The following is a 21,036-nucleotide window of genomic DNA, read 5'->3' as shown; positions in this document are numbered from 1 at the left end:
GTTGGGCTTTCTGCTGAGGCTCTCTGACATTCTTAATTGCTTTTCTCTCCAATATCCTTTTTATCAGTAAGTGAAAATAGCAGTATAAAACTCCTCCTGATAAGTTTTTCAAAGGAAAATGAAGGAAGAAAAATCTAGTTACATTTATGTCTGGAAAGAGGAAACAGTTTGGGCTTTACCCCCTCTCCCCCAAATGTCTTATGAATTGAAATATCTTTAATGTAGCACACAAATAGCAACCTCCCAGAAGGGTGTATTAAAAATTACAAGAAAAAATGTCCTCAGGAGAAGGCTTGTCTTACAAATCCCAAGACAAACCTTGATTGTTAAAATCAATTGAATTTTTGAAACCTAACAATGTTATAAACGTATTGCTCCTTCAAAGAACATTCTACAATATTAATCTGCTAAGCAGTTTCCATTATATTTTCAAATTACTTTGCTAATAGAAAAATATGGGCTCTTCAAAAGTGCTGTGTGTTTTTCAAGAATCAAAAAAGCTGATTCTTCAAACCATTAACTGTGGAGTTTCTTCTTTACACAGTCATTAGCACTGGTACAAGTTTTTGTACCAAAAAGCAATGGTTTTTTTTCTATTGGGTTGTGGGAAAAGTCATGACGCATTTTTGCAACGAAAAGCAGAAAAAATACATGACTTTTCCAACAACCCAACATTATTGAGTGGCTCTATATTCCACCTACATTCAGCCTACTTATTTAAACTTGAGAGAACCCTATAACATAGGTGATTTCATTATTACCAACTTATAGATAAGAAAAATAAGGGACACGTTATCTGTCATACAACTATTAAGTGATGTTATTAATTGTCATGCTAAACAGATCTCTTGGAAAGGAAAATTAATGTATTTTAAAGATCCATTTGGACACTGAAAAGAAACATCTGAGCTTAATGTATGTAAACCGTGTTTTATTTAGGGTGCTATGCAATAGATTTGGTAAAAATAATGAAAAACAGCTCTAAAACATAGGTAAGACGAATGAAAACTAGGTCTAAGGGCAAGAATAATCACAGAACAAGATAATTGGGTCCTAAGTAATACTGATTGCATTACTCACAACAAATAAGATAAGACTCCCACTTTGCCAGTGTCAGATCGCATACCCCATGAGCAATGCATTTAATTTGGTTTTCACTTTAAAAGCCATACCATGAAACTGTGCCAAACTGCTGTGAGCATAATTTAATTAATGATTAGGAATGTAGGCTCGGGAATCTGATACCTGAGGTAAAACCCAAGCTCTTCTACTTAACTCGCCATGACTTTCAGCAAGTTAGTCATTGCCCCTGTTCCCAGGCGTTAACAACAGGAGAAGCAGCAGCGGCAGCAGATTTTTACCAGGGTTGTTGGGAGGATTTAATGAGATCAAACATTAGTACCATACATGATAAGCACTCAACAAATATTAACTATTAATATATTCAAAGGAGAAAGTAATAATGATGAGACATGGAATATCATCATGTAAGAAACAGATGATGTATGATATTGGGGGGAAATGGGGCGGCGGATTGGGGGAGGGGGGTTGTCACTTCGAGGGGTAAAAAGTATAACTATTGCACTGTGTTGTACAGTTGAAACAAATTCTAAAAAATGTGTATTTCATAATAAAAAATAATTTAATAATAAGAAAAAAGAAACAGATATACAGAATTTAGAGGAGAGTGACTCAATTTTCATGGACTCTATAGTCATAGACTTCTTTCTTAATCTACCAAGAAAATAAAGTAAAATACACTCTGGTTCTAAAGATAAAGAACTGTGTGAAAACTACAGCTTCCAATGACAGAATGGGCTTTTCAGAATTAAATATTTACTTAGACATATTATAAGGGAGAGCCAAAGGGTCTTGGTCAAGATATCCTTCAAGCTTCCTTCAAAATTTGAGATTCTAGGGCCAGCCAAGTGGCGTGTTGGTTAAGAGTTGGCTTGAGACACCAGCTCTGAGCAGCAGGACCATGGTTCGGATCCCACATGAGGGCCAGTGACGCTGCGCCCTCTACAGCTAAGACGGTGAACAACAGCTCGACCTGGAGCTGAGCTGCGGTGAGTTGCTGGCCACAGCATAGGCTGCAGTGGGGATGGCCGGTAGCGGGTGTGAGCTTTCGTGAGCTGCCATGAGCCACTGTAAGCGGCTGTCCAATGGCTGGCGAGAGACTGCCTCACCCAGGAAGAGCGCAATGATCATACCAACATGGACCAGTGAAGTGATGTCCTCCACAACTAGACTGAAGAACAAAAGTGACAGCAACTTGTCTGATCCCCTTCCCCAACTCCCCAGCACTGTTCCCCTCCCCCAATTCCCCAATAAAATCTTTAAAAAATAAATTGAGATTCTGTGAAAAGAAAACACTAACCTTAGAAAATCATATGAAGAAATTGGTCCTCTTACTGCAAAAATCTGCTTTAGGTAGAATCAGCCAACAATGTCTAATTGCTTTATCCTAGAAGCCTTAAATTTTCTAAAATTTTCTAAATCTGTAAACTACTAGAATTCTTAATAATAAAATGTTTACAAAGGAAAATATTCAATCTAATGTTCGTTATCTCTAGCTCTTTCAACTGATTTTTTAAATCCCAAACTAATTACCAATGCTGGAAGACTAAAGACCATATATTAAATTGTTCTTCTGTACCTTATTATTGTATGTAGCCCAGTTATAAACAGAGGAGTAAATACCCAGCAAACAGCGATTTTCTGTTTAAACTTAAAGCATACTGTTTAACAAAAATCTCGATATAAATCCAAGAAACTTGTCTTAAGTAACTGCACTTTACTCATATAACCAAAAGCTAGAGAATGAAATTATCAGGGCATTTCATAATTAAAGATATATCTAAGTCCTGAACATTGGCACAAATGATAATAATTTCAATAGATTTACTTATAGATAGATCCTTTAGTAATAAAAAAAAATACTGTTTTGAGAAATGTTCCAGTTTGAGACTGCTGTAAGATTTATCAGTAGTATTCCCACACCAGAAGCATAATCTATGTAGCTTTATTCAAAACAGACTTCATAGGGTTATATACTTTTAGTTATGAGATGAGTTAAGTTCTAAGGATATAATAATGTGCAGCACGGGTGACTATAGTTAATAATACTGTATTGTGTACTTAAAATTTTCTAAGAGGGTAAATATTAAACATTCTCACCAGAAAAAAAAGTAAATAAACTGTGTGAATTGATGAATGTGTTAATTCACTTTATTGTGGTAATCATTTCACAACATATATGTATATCATTAGATTGTATACTTTAAATATATACAATTTTATTTGTCAATTACACTTCAATAAAAAGATTAAATTTCATAAAAATATGCATTCTAGAAAGCTTATAGTATTGTGTACTTGTTGCATGACACTTATTTCTGTATTAGAATAAATGTTTTCTTAATTTCTATGGATAATATGTAAAGAACTATTAGTTCAGTTGGCATAATATATTGATTATATATAATTCAGCCTGTAGATGTCTTTTGTTATTTCTTCCTTATAAGTCAGTTTCTGTTTATGACCCTTGTTCAACAAAAATAAAATTTAAATATTTCTTTAATTTTCAAAAAAATGAGGAACTCTCAATATAATCCTTTTTTAAATTTAAGTCTGTTTGAACTCCTGAAACTTTTTTCTTAAATTAAATTCATTGGGGTGACAATGTTAGTAAAATTACATAGGTTTCAACTGTGCATTTCTATAACACATCATCTATATATCACATTGTACGCTCAACCACCCAGAGTCAGCTCTCTTTCCATCACCATATATTTGACCCCCTTTACCCTCTTCTACCATCCTGAACCTTTTTTTCTTTTTAAATCGCTCTATTTTGAATTAGAAAGATAAGTTTTTTCAGAGTTTTAACAGTAGAACATAAGGCAAAATAATGCATAATTATTTATGCTAACAAATAATTGCATTTTTCTCTCATCTGTTATAGATAGATGAGAGAGAGAGATATCACAATCCCAGATAAATCAAGATATTAACCTTTTTAATTAAGAAGTACAAATTGGTAGTTGCAAAATAGTCATGGGGATGTACAGCATAGCATAGGTAATATAATCAATAATATTGTAATAACTATGTATGGGGTCAGATGGGTGATCATAAGTTTTATAAAGTCTAATTACAATATTGTACACCTGAAACTAATTTAATATTGTATGTCAACTGTAATCGAAAAACAAAAATATATTTTCAAAAAGTTATTAACATTTTAAAGAAATCTTAAGGCCAAATTCTCAGAAGTACAGAGCTCTCTAAAATACAGCCTATAAGTAAAAATCATGCGTTTTTGAGTCAGAATACCTGGAACTGAATTCAGGATACATCAGTTAAGGAAACTTCAGCAAGTTACTTACTTTCTCTAAACCTCACTTTTCCCACCTACAAAGGAGGTTTCACAATTATTTATCCTTATCAAATTCTGATCATTTAGTGACATAAAGCATCTAAATCATTTTGAATTTATACTTGGCAGAGTAAGCATTATGTAATTGTTTTAAATTACTGTTATTATCATTAGTAGTATCTGCTTACTCATAGTCCATTTTATGATAATAGCCCTGGGCAGGCAACAAACCATTTAAAGAACAGAATATCTACCATGGGTTTTTTTGGTGTCATAATTCTCAACAGAGCGTGTTATCCCTACAAAGGGAAAATAATGGAACCCATAGCTTCCATTGACCATAGCCCTTTCCTATGTGACAAGAATGGCTAGCTGGAAGTTGGGATTATAATGTGTGGTCATGTTTCTGATGCTCTACAACTATATGTTCTAGAACTATGGTACAGAACAAATCAACCCAAGACCTATGAGATAGAGACCCATTGAATACTGTTTTCTAAGCCAGTGGTATGCAATTTCAGGGAGAAAAATATTTTGAACATGCACCCTGAAATACAGATAAAATTTATGAATGTGACCTAATATACTGACACAGTACATTAAAAAACATTCTGAAGGAAAGATTAATAGCAAGTTCAAACTGTTCTCCAAACACTCTTCCCCTGGGAACACTGTGGGTTAAGATAAATGGGAAGAGCCAGCTGTTACCAGGCAACACTGTTTATTATTGGTGGAATGCATCTAGACCAGGATGACTGTGAGTGAACCATAAAATCATTTAAGACTCACACACCTCAGCTTCCTATGCTCAGTGTGTTCTTGCAACTGAGGGCATCCCTTGAGGACTGTTACCAAGATACACCAGTATCCTGTGAAGCATGAGCCTTACCCAAGGCAAAGTAGTCCATGTCTATCCATATGGCCTAGTCCTCTTAAAACTGAGTTACACTGGGGATGGGGAGGTGGGAAGGGGGGAAAGGGAGAGGAGGTGGAAGATGGTTCCTGAACAACAAGGACTCCCACTGAAGAAGCACTTGACATCATTCTGTTAACATTCGATGTTTCGTGTCCTGTATTCTTCCACTAAACCAAGTGAATCTGATGCCAGAAAATGGCCTATTGTGTTACATTAGTGTATCAAGAAAAAAACCATAAGGATTTTTTTTTCTCAGCCACACTGAAGCCATGTAGTCAGGTAAGTGTTTAAAAAAAAAAAAAAGAAAAACACCACAAGTCCACTCTGGTGATCATGCAGACATATGCATATACAAAAAGATATCCTTTCCTTCCTCTAACCTAATGGATTATGTCAAGCACTATACGTTTGTTCATTTTTCCCTTTGCGATTTTCTGGTGTTTTTGACAGATCCTTGTCTTTGGTCATTGTAAATCTTTGCCTTTCTCAGTAACTATTATTGCCTCTAGGCCTTTTTAAGCTAAAAACTGGTAACTCCATCATTACAAATTCCACAGCAGCAAGACAAGGAATTCCTGAAAATATAATCACTAAAATACCCTGAAGTCCTTCACTTCTTACTGAATTTCTTTCAGAGGTTATCAGGATATAACTATAGGGAGTTTTAAAAACTACAACACTGTGCAAGAAGTAACATTAGATTTCAATTTTAACATACTTTTTTACTAGTTCCATTAAAACATGCTATGCTAAAAATAAAACTATTTCTTCCATTCATGACACTATCCTCAATTCCAAGTGACCAAATAATTTTACCACTCCCTGTGAAAATTCCTGCAGATGTATCTTACATTACCCCATTTTTAGGCACACATGGTTTTAAAAATATTTTTTATAACTTACCCTGAAACATGCAACATCAGCAGCATGTAGAAGATAAAGAAGAGATTGTGAGTGTACCAGAAGATGTCATAGTTAGAAACTCTGAAAAAGCAAATAACAGCATCAATGTCATTCTACATTTCATCTCACTAAAAAGATCGTGCATCATTTCAAACACATGTCACAAATGAAGGAAATTAAGATGAGTTCATCTGAAATTTATCTATAAATATCAAAGTATTAACATAACATGCAGAAAGAGCCCACAAAATTATAAATAACATTTTATCATTTTGCAGGTTTTTTGCATTTCAAATAAAGATATATGGAAAGAATTAAAATAATGTGTTTATTTTCAAGTTATGGTGTAAGGCTAAGGAGCAGTTATAGTCTGCTAATATGTACTTTTACTGTCCTTTTCATCAATATTCTCATTTTCAAATGATTTCTCAAACAACTAATGTTCCTATTCCAACACATATTTTGAGAGTAGTTGAAAGGAAACTCAATGGAGAGAAATTAAATAAGTGCTCATTAAAGTTTATATTCTTTCCCTGGATAGTGTATACGTTAAAAATAACACCTTGGTGTTATTGTCCGCAGGAGAACAAAGAGTCTGAAAAGGAGGGAGTATGATAAACAATCTACAGAATGAGAGAAGTAAAAGGACTAACAGTTATGTTATTTCATATGTCAGGGTGACTTCATATATTAGAATCTTAGAGGTGGATGGCAGGTATTCATAAAAGTTTTCGATATGCTTCTGATGCAATCCCTAAACCTTTTAGAACCACGGATTTAAGCAATAGCCAATTGTTTCACATTTACTTCATTCACAGTTTTTGCTACTATAAACAAAATCACTAACATCCTTGTTAACATATGCTTTTTTGCACATATCTGATTCTTTTTTAATCTAAATTCCTAGAAGTGGAATTGCTAGACAAAGTGCAACACACTACCATTGCTCTCTGAAAATGTGTTTATCAATTATAAACCCAACTGAAGAATAGGACCACCAGTTTCCCCAAACCTAGACTCTGTAAGTTTTCATTATTTTGTATAAGTGGAATTGGGTATTATTTCCATTGTGTGTTACACACTTAATTTTTCTGTGACTTATCTGTTCATAATAATTACCTATCTCTATAGTGAATTTTTCTTAATGGCTGTGAGTAAACTATTCAAATTTTAAGCATGTACTAGTTCTATATAATTGTAATAATTTGCCAAATAACATATTTATAGTTCAGATTTTATAATGTATATTGTTTTTTACATGCATTTTGATATATTTTTAGATAAATATTTCCTATATTTTTCCTTATCCATTATGAGATCTGATAACTATCCACTTAAAGTTTCTTTTACATTTTTAATGGTGTAACATTTTTACAAAGTTACACCATTAAAGTAACTTTGTAAGTTATCTTGAATTTTATTCACTTAAGCCTTACTTTCCTCATAAGTCTGTGATGGCATCTTTATTATTTAGCAGGTTCTTATATACAGTAAAGTTTCTTAGAAGGCTTTCTATCAATTCTATCATCGGTTCAATGTCTTGGTCATTTTTGCAAGTAAGTTCTATGGTGTTCTCAGTTACAGAAACTTAATCATTTTAATGTTTAGCAAGCCACATCCTTTTCTAACTTTTCTTTTGGACATGAACTTGGATGTCCACTCAGGTGAAATGTAAAATTGCTTTGCTAAACTCAGTAGACAAACAAACAGAATAACCTATCTTGGATTTTGAATGAAATTGCAGCAAATAAAAATAATTGAGGAAGAACTCCATCATTGCAATATACAGTCTTTATTCAAATCTTCACTTATTTCTCTCAGTGAAATTATGGGGGTTTTTTATTTATGGGGAAATTTATGGGGTAAGTTTATTCCTAGATATTTTATCTTTCTGTTCTTTCAAACTGATTATAGCTATTATGTAAAAGAGCTATTTTTAATATTTTTTGTACTCAGTTACCTATTTCAACTCTTTTATTTGATATAACACTAAATTTTTCCATAATTCTCTTGGGTTTTCTGGAATTAATGCTGAATTGTTGTTGCATTCTTTTCAATAATTCTAAATGTTTCACTTCTTACCATATGTAAATAATGGTATGCTTTCATGGAATTAAAAATATTACTTTTGCTTTTTCATAATTTTCTTAGGAATTCATCTCATGGTTCACAGGTAAGTATAATCTCAGTTCTGGCTGTTATAATTTTTAATTCTATAAAGAAAATTAATTCCTAGTTTACTCTGGTTATTTTAACCCACATATTAGAGTTTAGATTTAACTGCTGTTTTAAAGTCTATTGAGATGAAAATGTATTTATATTTTTGTCATCTCTTATTAGGATATATTACTTATTTTAATAGAATGACCCATGTTGAACCATCAGTGAATTAATAGACTACATTCAACTATTAGAAATCAAATATTGGAGTAATATTTATTTACCTAATGTTTCTAATGCTTTATTTCCTGACTGGTAAAGAGAAAGGGTAGAAGATTATCTCCATGGGCCACTTAAGAATTTCATGATTCTCAAAATAAAGCTTGGGAAAAAAAAAGAGTTAGTTTTATAATCTTTTTTAAACAAATAAAAAAAAACAACTAAAGATTAAGACATGTTCACCAAATTATTTATGAGCACAAATGTGATGGCTCAGTTGATCTCTATATTCAATTTTACAAAACTATCTCTCAATTAAGGATTTTTTCCTTGATGTAGAACATTTATATGTATTCAGTCTTGTGAATAAGTATGTTAGATGTCCTGATTTTACTTCAAGAACTCCTAAAACTGAAAAAGTAAGTTTTATTAATGAATGTTTGACCTAACTAAAATAAAATTTCTCCCCACAAAATTGACACCCTTATGCACTAATGTTAGAGATTTACCTTTTTGTAAAGTGATTTTGAATTCTTATGAAAAGTCTTAAAAGTGTGCTTACCATTTGACCAAGCTATTCTATATCTAGGTATTTTTCCTTAGGATATAATCGAAAAAGTTTGCAAAGACACATGGGTGGGGTGTTTGTTTCACAATTGAAATACTAAAAAAAAAAGTAATCAACCTAAAACATCCGACAATGGAGGACTGGTAGAATAATATTTATCTATATGGTGATATGCTATGCCATCAACAGACAATGAGAGAGAAATCTTTATTAATGTGCAAAAATGTACATAACAAGATTTAAGTAAGAAGCAGGGTTGTTTTTTTATTTTTAGTTTCAGGTGTACAGAACAATGCAATAGTTATCCTTGTCACCCCTCACAAAGTAACCCAAGAATCAGATTTTTTAAAGTATGTATAATATGGTCCTATTTTAGTAAAATATGTAGATATATGAAGAGAGAGAGAGACTAGGAGTGTGAAAGGGAAACAGTGATTTTGGTGGAGTCAAGAGATGGTGAATGAGCGAGAAAAAGAAAGATAGAAAGTCTATAAACACAAACACCAAAAAGTTTATAGTGTTAATCTCTGAATGGTGAATTTACTTGTGAGGTTTTGAGGTATGTGCATGTGTGCATAGGTGTGTTGAAAAGTGCAAGGATAGATTCATTTGCGTATGCTGTAGGGCACCTATTTTCAAAGTGTGTGTGTGTGTGTGTGTGTGTGTGTTTCTATTAAATTTCACATCTCAACAAGTAGAATGACTGAGGATTTTTGAAGATCATATATTGTTTCTTCTTTTTGCTTTCTTAACCAAGAAGTTTGCCCAGTAACATAAGACACTGTAAAATGTTGTAAACAACAGAATATATCCATCAGAAAGGACATGTGAAAGTGCTCATAAAATTGTATATCTGAAATTGCTCAAGCACTCGTAACTAGAAGAATAAATGTGAATGCAGATATTTTTTATTATTTTAGCAGATGTCCACTGACCATGTTTCCAGAGCTTTGTTTAGAATACTACATTGTCACAGCACAACAAACTCACATCAGGAACTATGTTACACAATAATTGTAAGTAATATATTCTTGTGCACTTGCACTGAATTCAATCCCATGTCTCATAGAGAGACACTATCCTTCAGAAGGAAGACCCTGAAGAACTCAAATTTCCACAGTTCAAAAAGTCTTCATACACAATTCCTTACCAATATAGAATATTTTACTAAAACGAAGAGATTTTTCAAAAACAGTAAATTATATACAGTAATGTCTCTACTTCACTCTTAGTTACCCAGAATAGTCCAATAACTAGAACATTGCATTGGCTAAGCATTTTGGTGAATCAAAATTTTTTGGTACATATAAAAATGAAGATAATCTAAAGAAAATCTAAATAATCGGACCACTAAACATCAAAATCATGAATCTAACACTCACCGTATTGCATATGTAGAAGCTGTAATCATCAGGAATAGCACGAATACCATGCAGACCCCAGTCAGACCAGGAACTATAAAAATGTACATAAGTACATTTTAACTTAAGTCATACTGAGAAATAAAGTACAAAAAATTACTGCCTTACAATCCAAAGTATTATGCTGCTCCATGGGAAGCCCAATTCAAATCATACATCTACTTGTATATTCTCTCTCAAAAAAGCTTTTTTTTAAAAAAAATTAGCACAATTTCAAGGTACTGAAGACAAGGCAGAACAAAAGAGTTTGTTTTTATATTTTCAAATATTCCACTCAGAATGGTGAATATGTACATACTTCTACAGGTATATGCTATAACAAATGTCAGTAATTAATACATGGGACAGAGTTGATATTCAACATCCTCACTGTTTTGGTTTTCTCTACTATGGTACTAAACTCTCTTACTCTCTCTTCCCCCTTTTTATGGAACTAGTAGTTCTTTCTGTTTTAATTTCAAATAATTTATTTTGGGCTTCATTATCTAGAATAATTTTAAAGAAAAAAATAAACAAAATCTAAAGCTTTCTAAAAACCACAACTTCAAGTATAGAACAAAGATAGTGGATTTCAAGGAAAAAAAGTTACAGTATAAGAACACTTGCAGACATATTTCCTCTCAGTATGGAAAACAGACTGAAATCAATGCTGCTGATATGACGCAATGTTCATTTTTTAAAAAAAGAAAAAAATGTGCAATCATTAGTTTTCATAATTATTACTGATGTGATAGATTGCTGCAAATCCAGAGTTAGCCCATAAAGCATGTCTAAAATGAATAGTTGATATTATCAAAAAGAGCTAAAATCAAAAGTCTCATTTCTTATTAGCTTTTTGCTACCAAATAAAACATCCTGTCTATAAGTACCTTTATTTACTCTTACAGTCATACAAATAACAGTAAATCGTAAATGTCCTCGCTGAGAGATTCCATCTTAATAATTCACAGAAAAGTTAATGAAACAATTTAGTCTCCAAAAGTATAGACATCCCACTTTTCTTGTCAAGGAACTACCTATGAAACAGAAGCACTATCGGGGACTGCAAGCCACCAGCAGAAGCAGATACACTGGGTATGATATAAGAGCAATATAGGTGTGCATCATTAGGATGCCTGATAGTTGAGAATCGTTGGAAAATAACATTAGAAATCTCAGTAAAGTAGAAACAAGTTTCTACTTGTAAATGGCCACATGAGAATTAAGGGAGCTAGTCTTTGAATACTTAATACTTGAATACTCTTTCCTCCTCACTCTTCCCAATACACAGATTTGGAAGCCTAACAACACTTGCCTTTCCCTGATGGGTCTAATCCAAACCATCTCTTCTCTACACCTCTTCCTCAGGGTACTCCCTTTCCTATCATCTTTCCCATTGTCCCACCTGAGTACTTCCTAGGGGTAAGAGAAGAGCAAGAAAACTACACCAGTTTACAGAAAAAACTACTTAAAAGGAACATACCTACAAAATGACACAGTCTTTTCACACCCAAGCTATTTACCCAAAAGAAGCACAAACATATATCCATACAAAGATGTGTTCAAAAATTTCATAGCCTCTTTATTTGTAATAGTTAAGGCCTGCAAACAACTCAAATCTCTAACAACAGATGAATAGATAAACAACTGTGGTATTATCACCCCCTCAAAAACCAAAAAGTATAAGATCTATGATTCTTTTTATATAACATTCTAGAAAAATCAAACCAGTCTTTAGTGATAGAAAACAGATCAGCTGCTAGGAGGGGTAAAGAATAGGATGCATTATAAAAGGATATAAAAAATTCTTTAGAATGATAGATATATTTATTATCTTGATTTTGATCATGGTTTCACGTGTATACATATGTCAAAACCAATCGAACAGCATAATTTACATAGGTTAGTTTAGTATTCTTCAATTATAACTCAATACATTTGAAGAAGAAAAAAGAGGAGGTCTGACTCTCTGGCTTCAAGTAATTAAAAAAAAAACCAAAAAAACTTCTTTATTTGACAAAATGAATAAATAAATGATAGAATCCCAGATGGCTCCATAACGGAAAATTTGTGGTTGGAGGCCTTTGTAACAATTTTATTGGAGCTTCATTAATGTCCACTGTGTCTATATACAAAGTTTCCTATGTGGTTCTAAATATGCCAAGATTAGTTATGGAATGTTTGCAAATCACTTCATCAGAAGGACACCTGAAAAAAAACTGAGGATGTTTAGAATGGAGGCATGATTTCCAAAGTTCATTATTTGAATATTAATTTCTTAAGATATTAATTTCTATTACTCAAAGATGCTGTAACCATTCCTTGAGGAGTCACGGGGTGCATTAGTGTATTACAGTCTCTGAGAAGTACAAAAATCAAGAAGCCAGTTTAAATTTGAACAGATATTTCCTCAAACATTTAACTAAAGAGCATAGCATGGAAAACATATTGGAAAGTCTTAGAGGGGGTAAAATACCGGTAGTTGACTTCAGCCATTTGAAGATGAAGTAGAAGGCCCAGACAACTTGACTAATGGTATGTTTATTCTGGCATTATGATCCTGTTATTACTGTCCCTTAGGCCAAACCCCAATCTCACTGAATCTTGTCTATAAACTGAGGAGAATCAATTCAATGCTTTTTGATATTCTTTCAGATTTATGAAGGTTTTTTTTATGTAAAGAATTCATATTTTCTTTGCTGTCTCCTAGAACAGGGGTCAGCAAACTGCGGCACACGAGCCACATGCGGCTCTTTAACTATGTAAATGTGACTCTGAAGTAAAATTGAAAATGAAAATAAAACTATCATAGTTTCATTTATAAAATTTTTTAAAGATATTATTCACATAATGGTGATTTCATTTGTTTTATGGCTTTCGAATAATTTTTAAATTGTTGTGAGGGACAGGGTTGGCTCTTCTGTCTCAAAAGTTTGCTGACCCCTGTCCTAGAAGTATAAAAAGACCAGAGTTTATAATTTACAGTGTAATAATAGACTTTAGATCAGTGAGAAAGAAAAACTTACTTATAATTAGCAATGAAAAATATATATATTACAATTAGAGTGGTCCGAAAGAAGGAGTGGAGTGATACCTTAAGAGGTTATGATTTTCTGTCGCTGGAATTAAACAGAGGATGGCCAACCAATTATCTGGGATATTGTGGAGAAGGTCTATGCATAAAGTAGCACAGTTTAAACAAATGGCTTTTTTCCATTCAATGAATATTTTCTGTGCATCTGTAGTGTGCTGCTAAGGGCTAGAGAAAAAGTGAATCCTGCTCTACAAGAGATTCCAGTCTAGTGTGAGAGACAGGATAAGCAAGTGATTGCAACATAGGGCATTATGTGCTAAAAGAGAGGTAAGCATCAAGTATTTTTGAGGTACATCAAAGGGTACCCTAATCTAGATTTAAATGACAGCCTAGCTAAAGCCTAATATATTAGCCTCTATTCCTACATGTATTCCAGCAGTCAGGAAGCACAGGTTGGAAATCAATGGGCTAACCTAACCTCACTGGGCAAAGTTACTGGCCACAGTGAAGTACACTGTGAACTCTTTGAGTCCTTCAAGTTATGAGGCAAAACCTATACTTGTTTCCTTAGGAAAAAACATGCATGAATGTTTATTCTTATTGCTTTTCTTTAATTAGTAGCCTTTAAAATGAATGATTTCATCATACTGCCATTTCTAGATATAACTGAGAGATCATTTTCATCCTTACCCAGATGTGGTCAGAAATACCATATTGTATTCATTATCTTGTTTTTTTCCAACATAACTGGAAACATAATTGTATTTGTTTATGAGGGTTTTTCTAATAGAAATGGGATATTGTGCATTTTATTCTCATCATACAAGGCATTACCAAATTTGGTGATATGTAGTAAGCATTTTTAAATGACTGTTTGAATAATCCAATCTTTTAAACTTATTTTATTGTCTAAATTCTTAATTGGAATGTTTTTAACATTTCTTATTTAGTAAGTTTTTAACGATCATATTTTATGTAATGTATACTGTCACAAGCTATATTTCTTATAAGACAATTTAATTTCTCAGAGTTAGGTTAGAGTAAAAAAAATTTTAAGACAAAGAAAGAGAAGGCTATGTAACACTAAACAAACTATAAACTCCAAGAAACATCACATAATGAAAAACAAAATTCTTTATCACTAGGACAGCTGAAAATATGCATGCATTCCTTCATCGGGACCTTGATTTTTTTCCTAGAAGCTATGTCTGACAACATTCAGATATAGCTATGAAACTGATTTGGTCAGAGATGTATTAGCAATACAAAGCTAGATGAAGTCCATTTGTAGAACACAGTGTCACTTATCCCATTACCATCCTTAGATTCTGCCTTGTTCTGGCACCTACTGCTATTCAGTGGGGTCAATCAGATATTAGGAGCTCTAGACTCATAGTTAGGGGGCCCCACATGACAGGCTGATGACCTGGGAAGTGGATGGGTCCTGCCGACTATCACAGCATTTCTTTCATGATACGATGTAGACTGGGCCACCAAAATGGTGCTGCCATTCTGATTTGGGAAGATACAAGTTGTTTGTATTGACAGAAACTCCACAAAAAATATCTGCCAAGGTCTCTGCATGCCCTCGGGGCAGCCCTGCCCCAGCCTGGAGAAGCTCACCTTCAAGTGGAAAAGACAGTATATTTAAGGAAACATATTATTTTACAACAGAGTACTTTCCTGTGTGTCTTTAGGCCAGCTCTGTCTAGTGGAATTAGAGAGAAATTTATGCGTGATGGAGCACGCCTGCTAAGACTTAAAGGATGAGCAGGAGTCAGCCAGGTAGAAAAAAAAAAAGACAATAAGGAAAGAGAAAAGGCAAAATATAGGTGTTGGTGAGAAGTTATGCTCAAGAGTACACGAGATGCTCAGTAAGGGTAAAACAGAGCTCCCAAGGTACACAGGAAGGTTAATAAAACACATTGCCAGGTCCCACCCGCAGAGAATGTCTAGGATAGAGCCAGGAAAGTTGTGTTTTTAAGTATTGTCTCTACTTAGTTCAACATCACTCATGTGAACTTCAGAGAAAGAACAAATGGTGATGGGGTTTCCTGCTTAGGTGATGAGATCACCTGTTCATATAGAAGTATTAATTATACTAAGTTTCTTAATGTAATATCTTGGCCATATAAGAAATATTTTTTATATCTTTGTAAACTAAACTTCTTTAGACATTTCACATGTTCCAAGGCTCCAACTATTCTTTGTGTTGTATAAAATAATATTAAAACAAAGTTCTTAATTATCCCTTAAATTAATTCATATGAACCAAAAAAATACACTGATTCATACATAAGGTTCTGGTTTTCTGCTTTTTCTCCCTTCTATTTCTCATCCAATTCTTAAAGCTTAAATAAAACCATGTTTTCAATGAGCAAAGTTGTAAACAAAACTAAACTGTGTTCCTAAAGAGAAAACGGTGAAGTGCTTTGCAAGTGGCAAATATCATAAGGCAGAAACAAAATGTATTTTATAAGGTAAACATATAGCTGTGACATGGATAGAGAAAACACCTGAATTCTTGTTATTTTTCATCATAAAATGATTGAAAAGAAAAACAATGCATTTAACAGGGCCAAGCCTCAGTCCCATATGCAATTCTGCTCCTTAATAGGATGGTACAGCCAAGCCCCTACAATGGACCATCTCAACTACCCAATTGTCCTTGTCCCTGATATATGTGCTAAAATCCCCCAAATACAGTTTTCTCCTTTCATCAGTATAAATGTAAGGTTGAAAAAGAGAAGAATTTAGTAAGAATTATACTAACATCAGGGCAAAATTTTGCGATATCCAAACGTGCTTTAACAAATTAATAGTCTAGACTCAGGTTTCATGCTTGAGAAGGTAAATTACAATTAAAAAAGGAGACACATTTTAAGAAAAATAACTGATTTTAATGACTGTTTCTACTCTTTTTTATAGGTATTAAGACCATAAAAAATTCTACTAAATTCCTGAATTATAAGAAGTACATTTATACTCAGAGTACTTGGTGTTTCTCTCCAAAACCCTGAGGGCAGGAACCCATTCCACATGCATTATCTCCAGTAGTTCTTGCAATAGCAGTGTGTACAAAGCAGGTCCCCAACAAGCATACAGCATTATATTGGTTTAATTGGGAAAACATATGAAAGACACATGCATTTACTTACTTTTACTCTTCATTCGAACCCCAACTGTTTACCTTGTGCCTCTGTTTTCATTGCAGCTTTAAGCTTGAACTCCTTATATTTATTCTGATACGCAAATTTTTTCACATGCTATATTTTAACATATATCTAATGGCTATGTCATTTAATGATGTTTACTTTCAAAGATTTTACTGAATCTTAAGAAAAAACAATGAATAACCACTTACCAGTTGTAAAGAGAAGTTTCCTAGGATCCTAAGAAAAAGGGAAAACAATTTTGACTGAAAGGTAAAACATTGATAATATAAAATTGTACAAGGAATCTGCTGGGTATAAGATCCATGTATTAGGCATTTAAAATACTATTCTCCCAATGGAAATAAGACTCAGTTAAGTTTTGTAATATTTCATGATACTAAAGGGTATTAAAACAAGTACAAAATCCAACTCAGAGAAGTCTGTTCATCTCAGAAAGGAAGAGCACTGGATAGGGAGTCAAAGGGCACAGGCTTTCATCTTAAAGGCTGATTACAAGCCAGTGGTAGTGGCCTGAAGCCCACCCTTTGACCATATTAAAACTCAATGTTTTTTGTATTTTTTTTTGGGGGGGGGGGGCTGGCCGAGTGGCTCAGTTGGTTAAGAGCTCGCTCAAGAGTTTGAGCTCTGAGCAACAGTGGTTTGATTCCTGGCCCAAGCTGAGCAGCCGCTGAGCTGCCAACAGGTGGCAGGATGGCTCAGCTTTAAAAAAAACAAAAAAAAAACTCAATGTTTTTTACTATAATGAGGAAACATTAATATATACTTTGTCTGCCACAATTGCCAACTGCATGTAGCATGTGTCAACACAGTGGGAATCAAAGGTGATAAAATATGTAGGAAGGGTTGTAAACTATAAATTCAATGCAAAGAATACCTACTGAGAACTTGCACTGTTTCAAATACAGTGACAAGTAATGATGATACATAAGGAGGAGAGGTTCCTGTTACTCAGAAATATAAAATACTAACATTGTTAGTGCAATATTGTCTTTAAACTACATCTCTCATGGTATCTTGGATCTCAGTCAACTCCTTTTCTATCGTCTGGAAAACTCAGATTAATCCCTAGTAAATTTATGAATTTATTTTTCATCATAATGGCACTTAATATTGCACAACTTTTAAATTTATTTCCTTATGTCTCCATTGAATCTGGGATCAGCCCAGACTATCTACAAAGTAGGAAGCCATTTATATGACACAGTTTCAGGGGCCCTGAATAAGGACCACTTTCCCAAAAATATCTCCTCATCCAGCTTAGGTCAAATGACTTCTATACCTGGGAGTAGAAACACGGCTAAAGGTAACCTAGAGTAACCTAATATATAAACAACTATTGGGTTGTCGGAAAAGTCATGACATATTTTGTCTATGTTTTTCAAAGGTCGTTTATTTATATAAAGTACAAAGTTCAATCAATGCTATATTGCCCATTTTGTTCGATAACCTTTTGCCATCTTTCAGTGAGCTTCATAATTGCTCATTCATAGAAGGACTGGTCTTTATTTGCGAAAAACTGAACAAGGGGCTGATTTACAGCCTCATCTGAATTGAACGTTATACCACACAAGGAGTTTTGAAGAAAGCAAAACAAGCGGAAGTCTGAGGCACAAGGTCAGGCGAGTATAGTGGGTGTAGCAACACATCCCATCCAAGTCCCAATAATTTTTGACAGGTGATCAAACTGGTGTGTGGTCTCGTGTTGTCGCAATGGAACACAACTCTTTTACAAGTAACAAGCTCTGGATGTTTCTGGATGACGGATTCGTTCAAACTGTCCAATTTCAGACAGTACACATTTGAATTGATTGTTTGGTTCCTTGGTAGGAGCTTGAAAAACATGACACCTTTAAAATCCCACCACACTGAGAGCATAACCTTCCTCTGATGTCTGCTTTCGAGGTCCTTTGAGGCGAATCATCACGTCGGAACCAAGATGTTTATATGTGCTATCCAATGAACTTCTTTGAGTTCATGTGGAATCCAAATATAGAGCTTGCTTACGTATCCCAGCTTCTTCAGGTGGTCATGACACTTGAATGATGACTGTTCAATGTTCTGCAATCTCACATGTCATGTAATGTGGGTTTGACTTGATCAGTGCCTTTATTTTGTCATCATCAACCTCGGTGGGTCTCCCTGACCAAGGAGCATTGGTGAGATCAAAATCACCAGCACGGAATTTTGTGAACCATCTTTGGCACTGACATTCTTGTAGAGCATTGTCACCGTAAACTTTATGCAACTTTTCACAAGCTTGACGCATGTTCTTCCCTTTATGGAAGTAAAACAGTAAATATGGCAAAAATGCACAGTTTTGTCTTCCACCTCAAGTTGTTGTAAAATCAAAACTCAACCAAATTGCTCAATTTTTTTTAGAATGAAGCTAGAACTGTCAGCTGTCAAATGACATAGCAATAACATAGATGTGAATGACTCTAGTGCTTCCAAAAATGAACTAGTGCCATCTGTTGCAGACATGCGTCGTGACTTTTCCGAAGACCCAATATTAAAAAAGAGGAAATTGCATAGCAAGAGTAGAAAACAAGTAACCCCATGTGATATGGGCAGAGGAGGGTAGAGAAATGAATATAAGTAGTGGCACACAGGGAGAAGGGGTGGCTCAGGTCCAAAATCATTACAGAAGAGCTCTCATTGGTGTGCTAAGGAGCTGGACTGTTCAGTGATCCTCAACGCTGGATGCATGCTACTACCATCACTCAGTGAGCTTTTTAAAAATCACAATGCCTGGTCCCAACCCAGATCAATTAAATCATATTAGTGGTTTTAAAAACACTAGTATAGTCCAAAGAGTTATCAAAGGTCGCTTGCTATTTGGGTTTTCTACTTTGCTTCTGTGTTTGTTGTTACCGCTTTTTGTTTTGTTCTGTTTTGGGAGAGAAGTCAAACGCATGATCACAGTAGTATTGATCTAGATAAGTCTGGTGATATATGGAGGGGAAAAGGGAATGCCGGGAGATGGGGAAAAGTCTTATTAAGTCACTACCAGACTTAGCAGAACAGGGCAATTTTCTGATCAAATGGGCCACCGAGCAGTTGGGTTTTAATGCAGTCTTGGCGTGAAGCAAGGGCAGCAGCCTGAGGCCAGGATGAAAATCCTGAGTTGCAGAGGCCTAACCAGGGTTCTGCTTCTGCTGCTCCTCACACTCTGGCCTGGCATCCTGCACATACAGTTTCATTTCATGGGTAGCTTCACGTGGAGACAAGCACCCCTAAGACAGATATTGCCTGCTACAGAATTCAGCTCAAGGTCACCCACCATTTGGAGGATTACAAAACCAAACCAATCAAAACAAATGAACCATTAAAACTCAGTACTATTTTTTAAGTCCAGTAAACTGAATATCCAGGATCCTCCAATTATCAACCTGCTTTTCTGCCCTGTTTCCCCCAAGCACCATGTCTGAGTGACTAAAGGAGTTTTACCCTGGAATGGCACTGTTGACAGTCTCCACTGCATGACAGGAATCAGACAAAAGATGTTGGCAGGCAGAAGGCAAGCCTGAGTGGCAACCATCTGAACATTGCAGAATATAAAAAGTAGACACTCTCCAAACTCCCATTTTCAGCAAGAGAGGCTGTGAAACAGCAATTACCTATATTTCCTATTGAAAAGGAATAAAGCCCAACTTGACAACTGCATTTCAAAAGCACTCAAAAAGAGCAGCAAGGTACAAATTTTCTGTGAAAATCACAGACCCTCATTAGTCAGCTCATGACAAGTAAAAGGAAAAGGAGGAGACAGGCCACCCACCTCATTCCGGTATCTTGCTGCATTCAGTTCAACGAACTCCTCACTGTAGTTCACCGAGAAGTTGAGGGCATTTACCAGATGGGCAGCCACGTGCACACCTACAGAACCAACCACAGCAGGTTCACGTCAGTGGGATATTCAGAGATGTTCTATGAAGAAGAGTCAGTTCCCCTCCTTAAGTAAATCCAGGGCAAACTTTGACAGCTGTATGAGCCATAAGATATTAAATTAAAAAGGGAAGTTTTAAAGGCATGAGACATCTTAATTATAGACAGTTTTAGTATTAAAAATTGAGTAAAGAAACCAGATTTTCAAAGGTTAGAATAAAATAACCCTAGAAAGTCAGGGTTAGAAAAAAACAAAAAAATACACACGTGTGTGTGCACACACATGTTCACATGCAAATGAATAATTATAGGGATATGTACTGTATTTCCCCATGTATAAGACGCACCCTTTTTCGAAAAATTTGGGGTCTAAAAACTGGGTGCGTCTTATACAGTG

General features: G+C 34.5%; 1 protein-coding gene across 6 annotated transcripts in view; it reads right to left on the bottom strand.

The window, feature by feature from the left end:
- Positions 1-21,036, bottom strand: part of NOX4 (NADPH oxidase 4) — a 200,480-nt gene that overhangs the window by 98,003 nt on the left and 81,441 nt on the right. For all 6 annotated transcript variants that reach the window (XM_019628309.1, XM_019628307.1, XM_019628308.1 and 3 more), the window contains 4 exons: positions 20,533-20,630; positions 16,946-16,973; positions 10,530-10,602; positions 6,201-6,281 (listed from right to left, as the gene is read on the bottom strand). In XM_019628309.1, the coding sequence (XP_019483854.1) occupies positions 6,201-6,281; positions 10,530-10,602; positions 16,946-16,973; positions 20,533-20,630 (280 nt within the window). The remainder of the gene's footprint in view (positions 1-6,200; positions 6,282-10,529; positions 10,603-16,945; positions 16,974-20,532; positions 20,631-21,036) is intronic.

Source organism: Hipposideros armiger, unplaced genomic scaffold (assembly GCF_001890085.2).
Source record: "Hipposideros armiger isolate ML-2016 unplaced genomic scaffold, ASM189008v1 scaffold_780, whole genome shotgun sequence".
Lineage (NCBI taxonomy): Eukaryota > Metazoa > Chordata > Mammalia > Chiroptera > Hipposideridae > Hipposideros > Hipposideros armiger.
The sequence above is the reverse complement of the archived record's forward strand: the minus strand, read 5'-3'. Positions and strand labels throughout refer to the sequence as shown.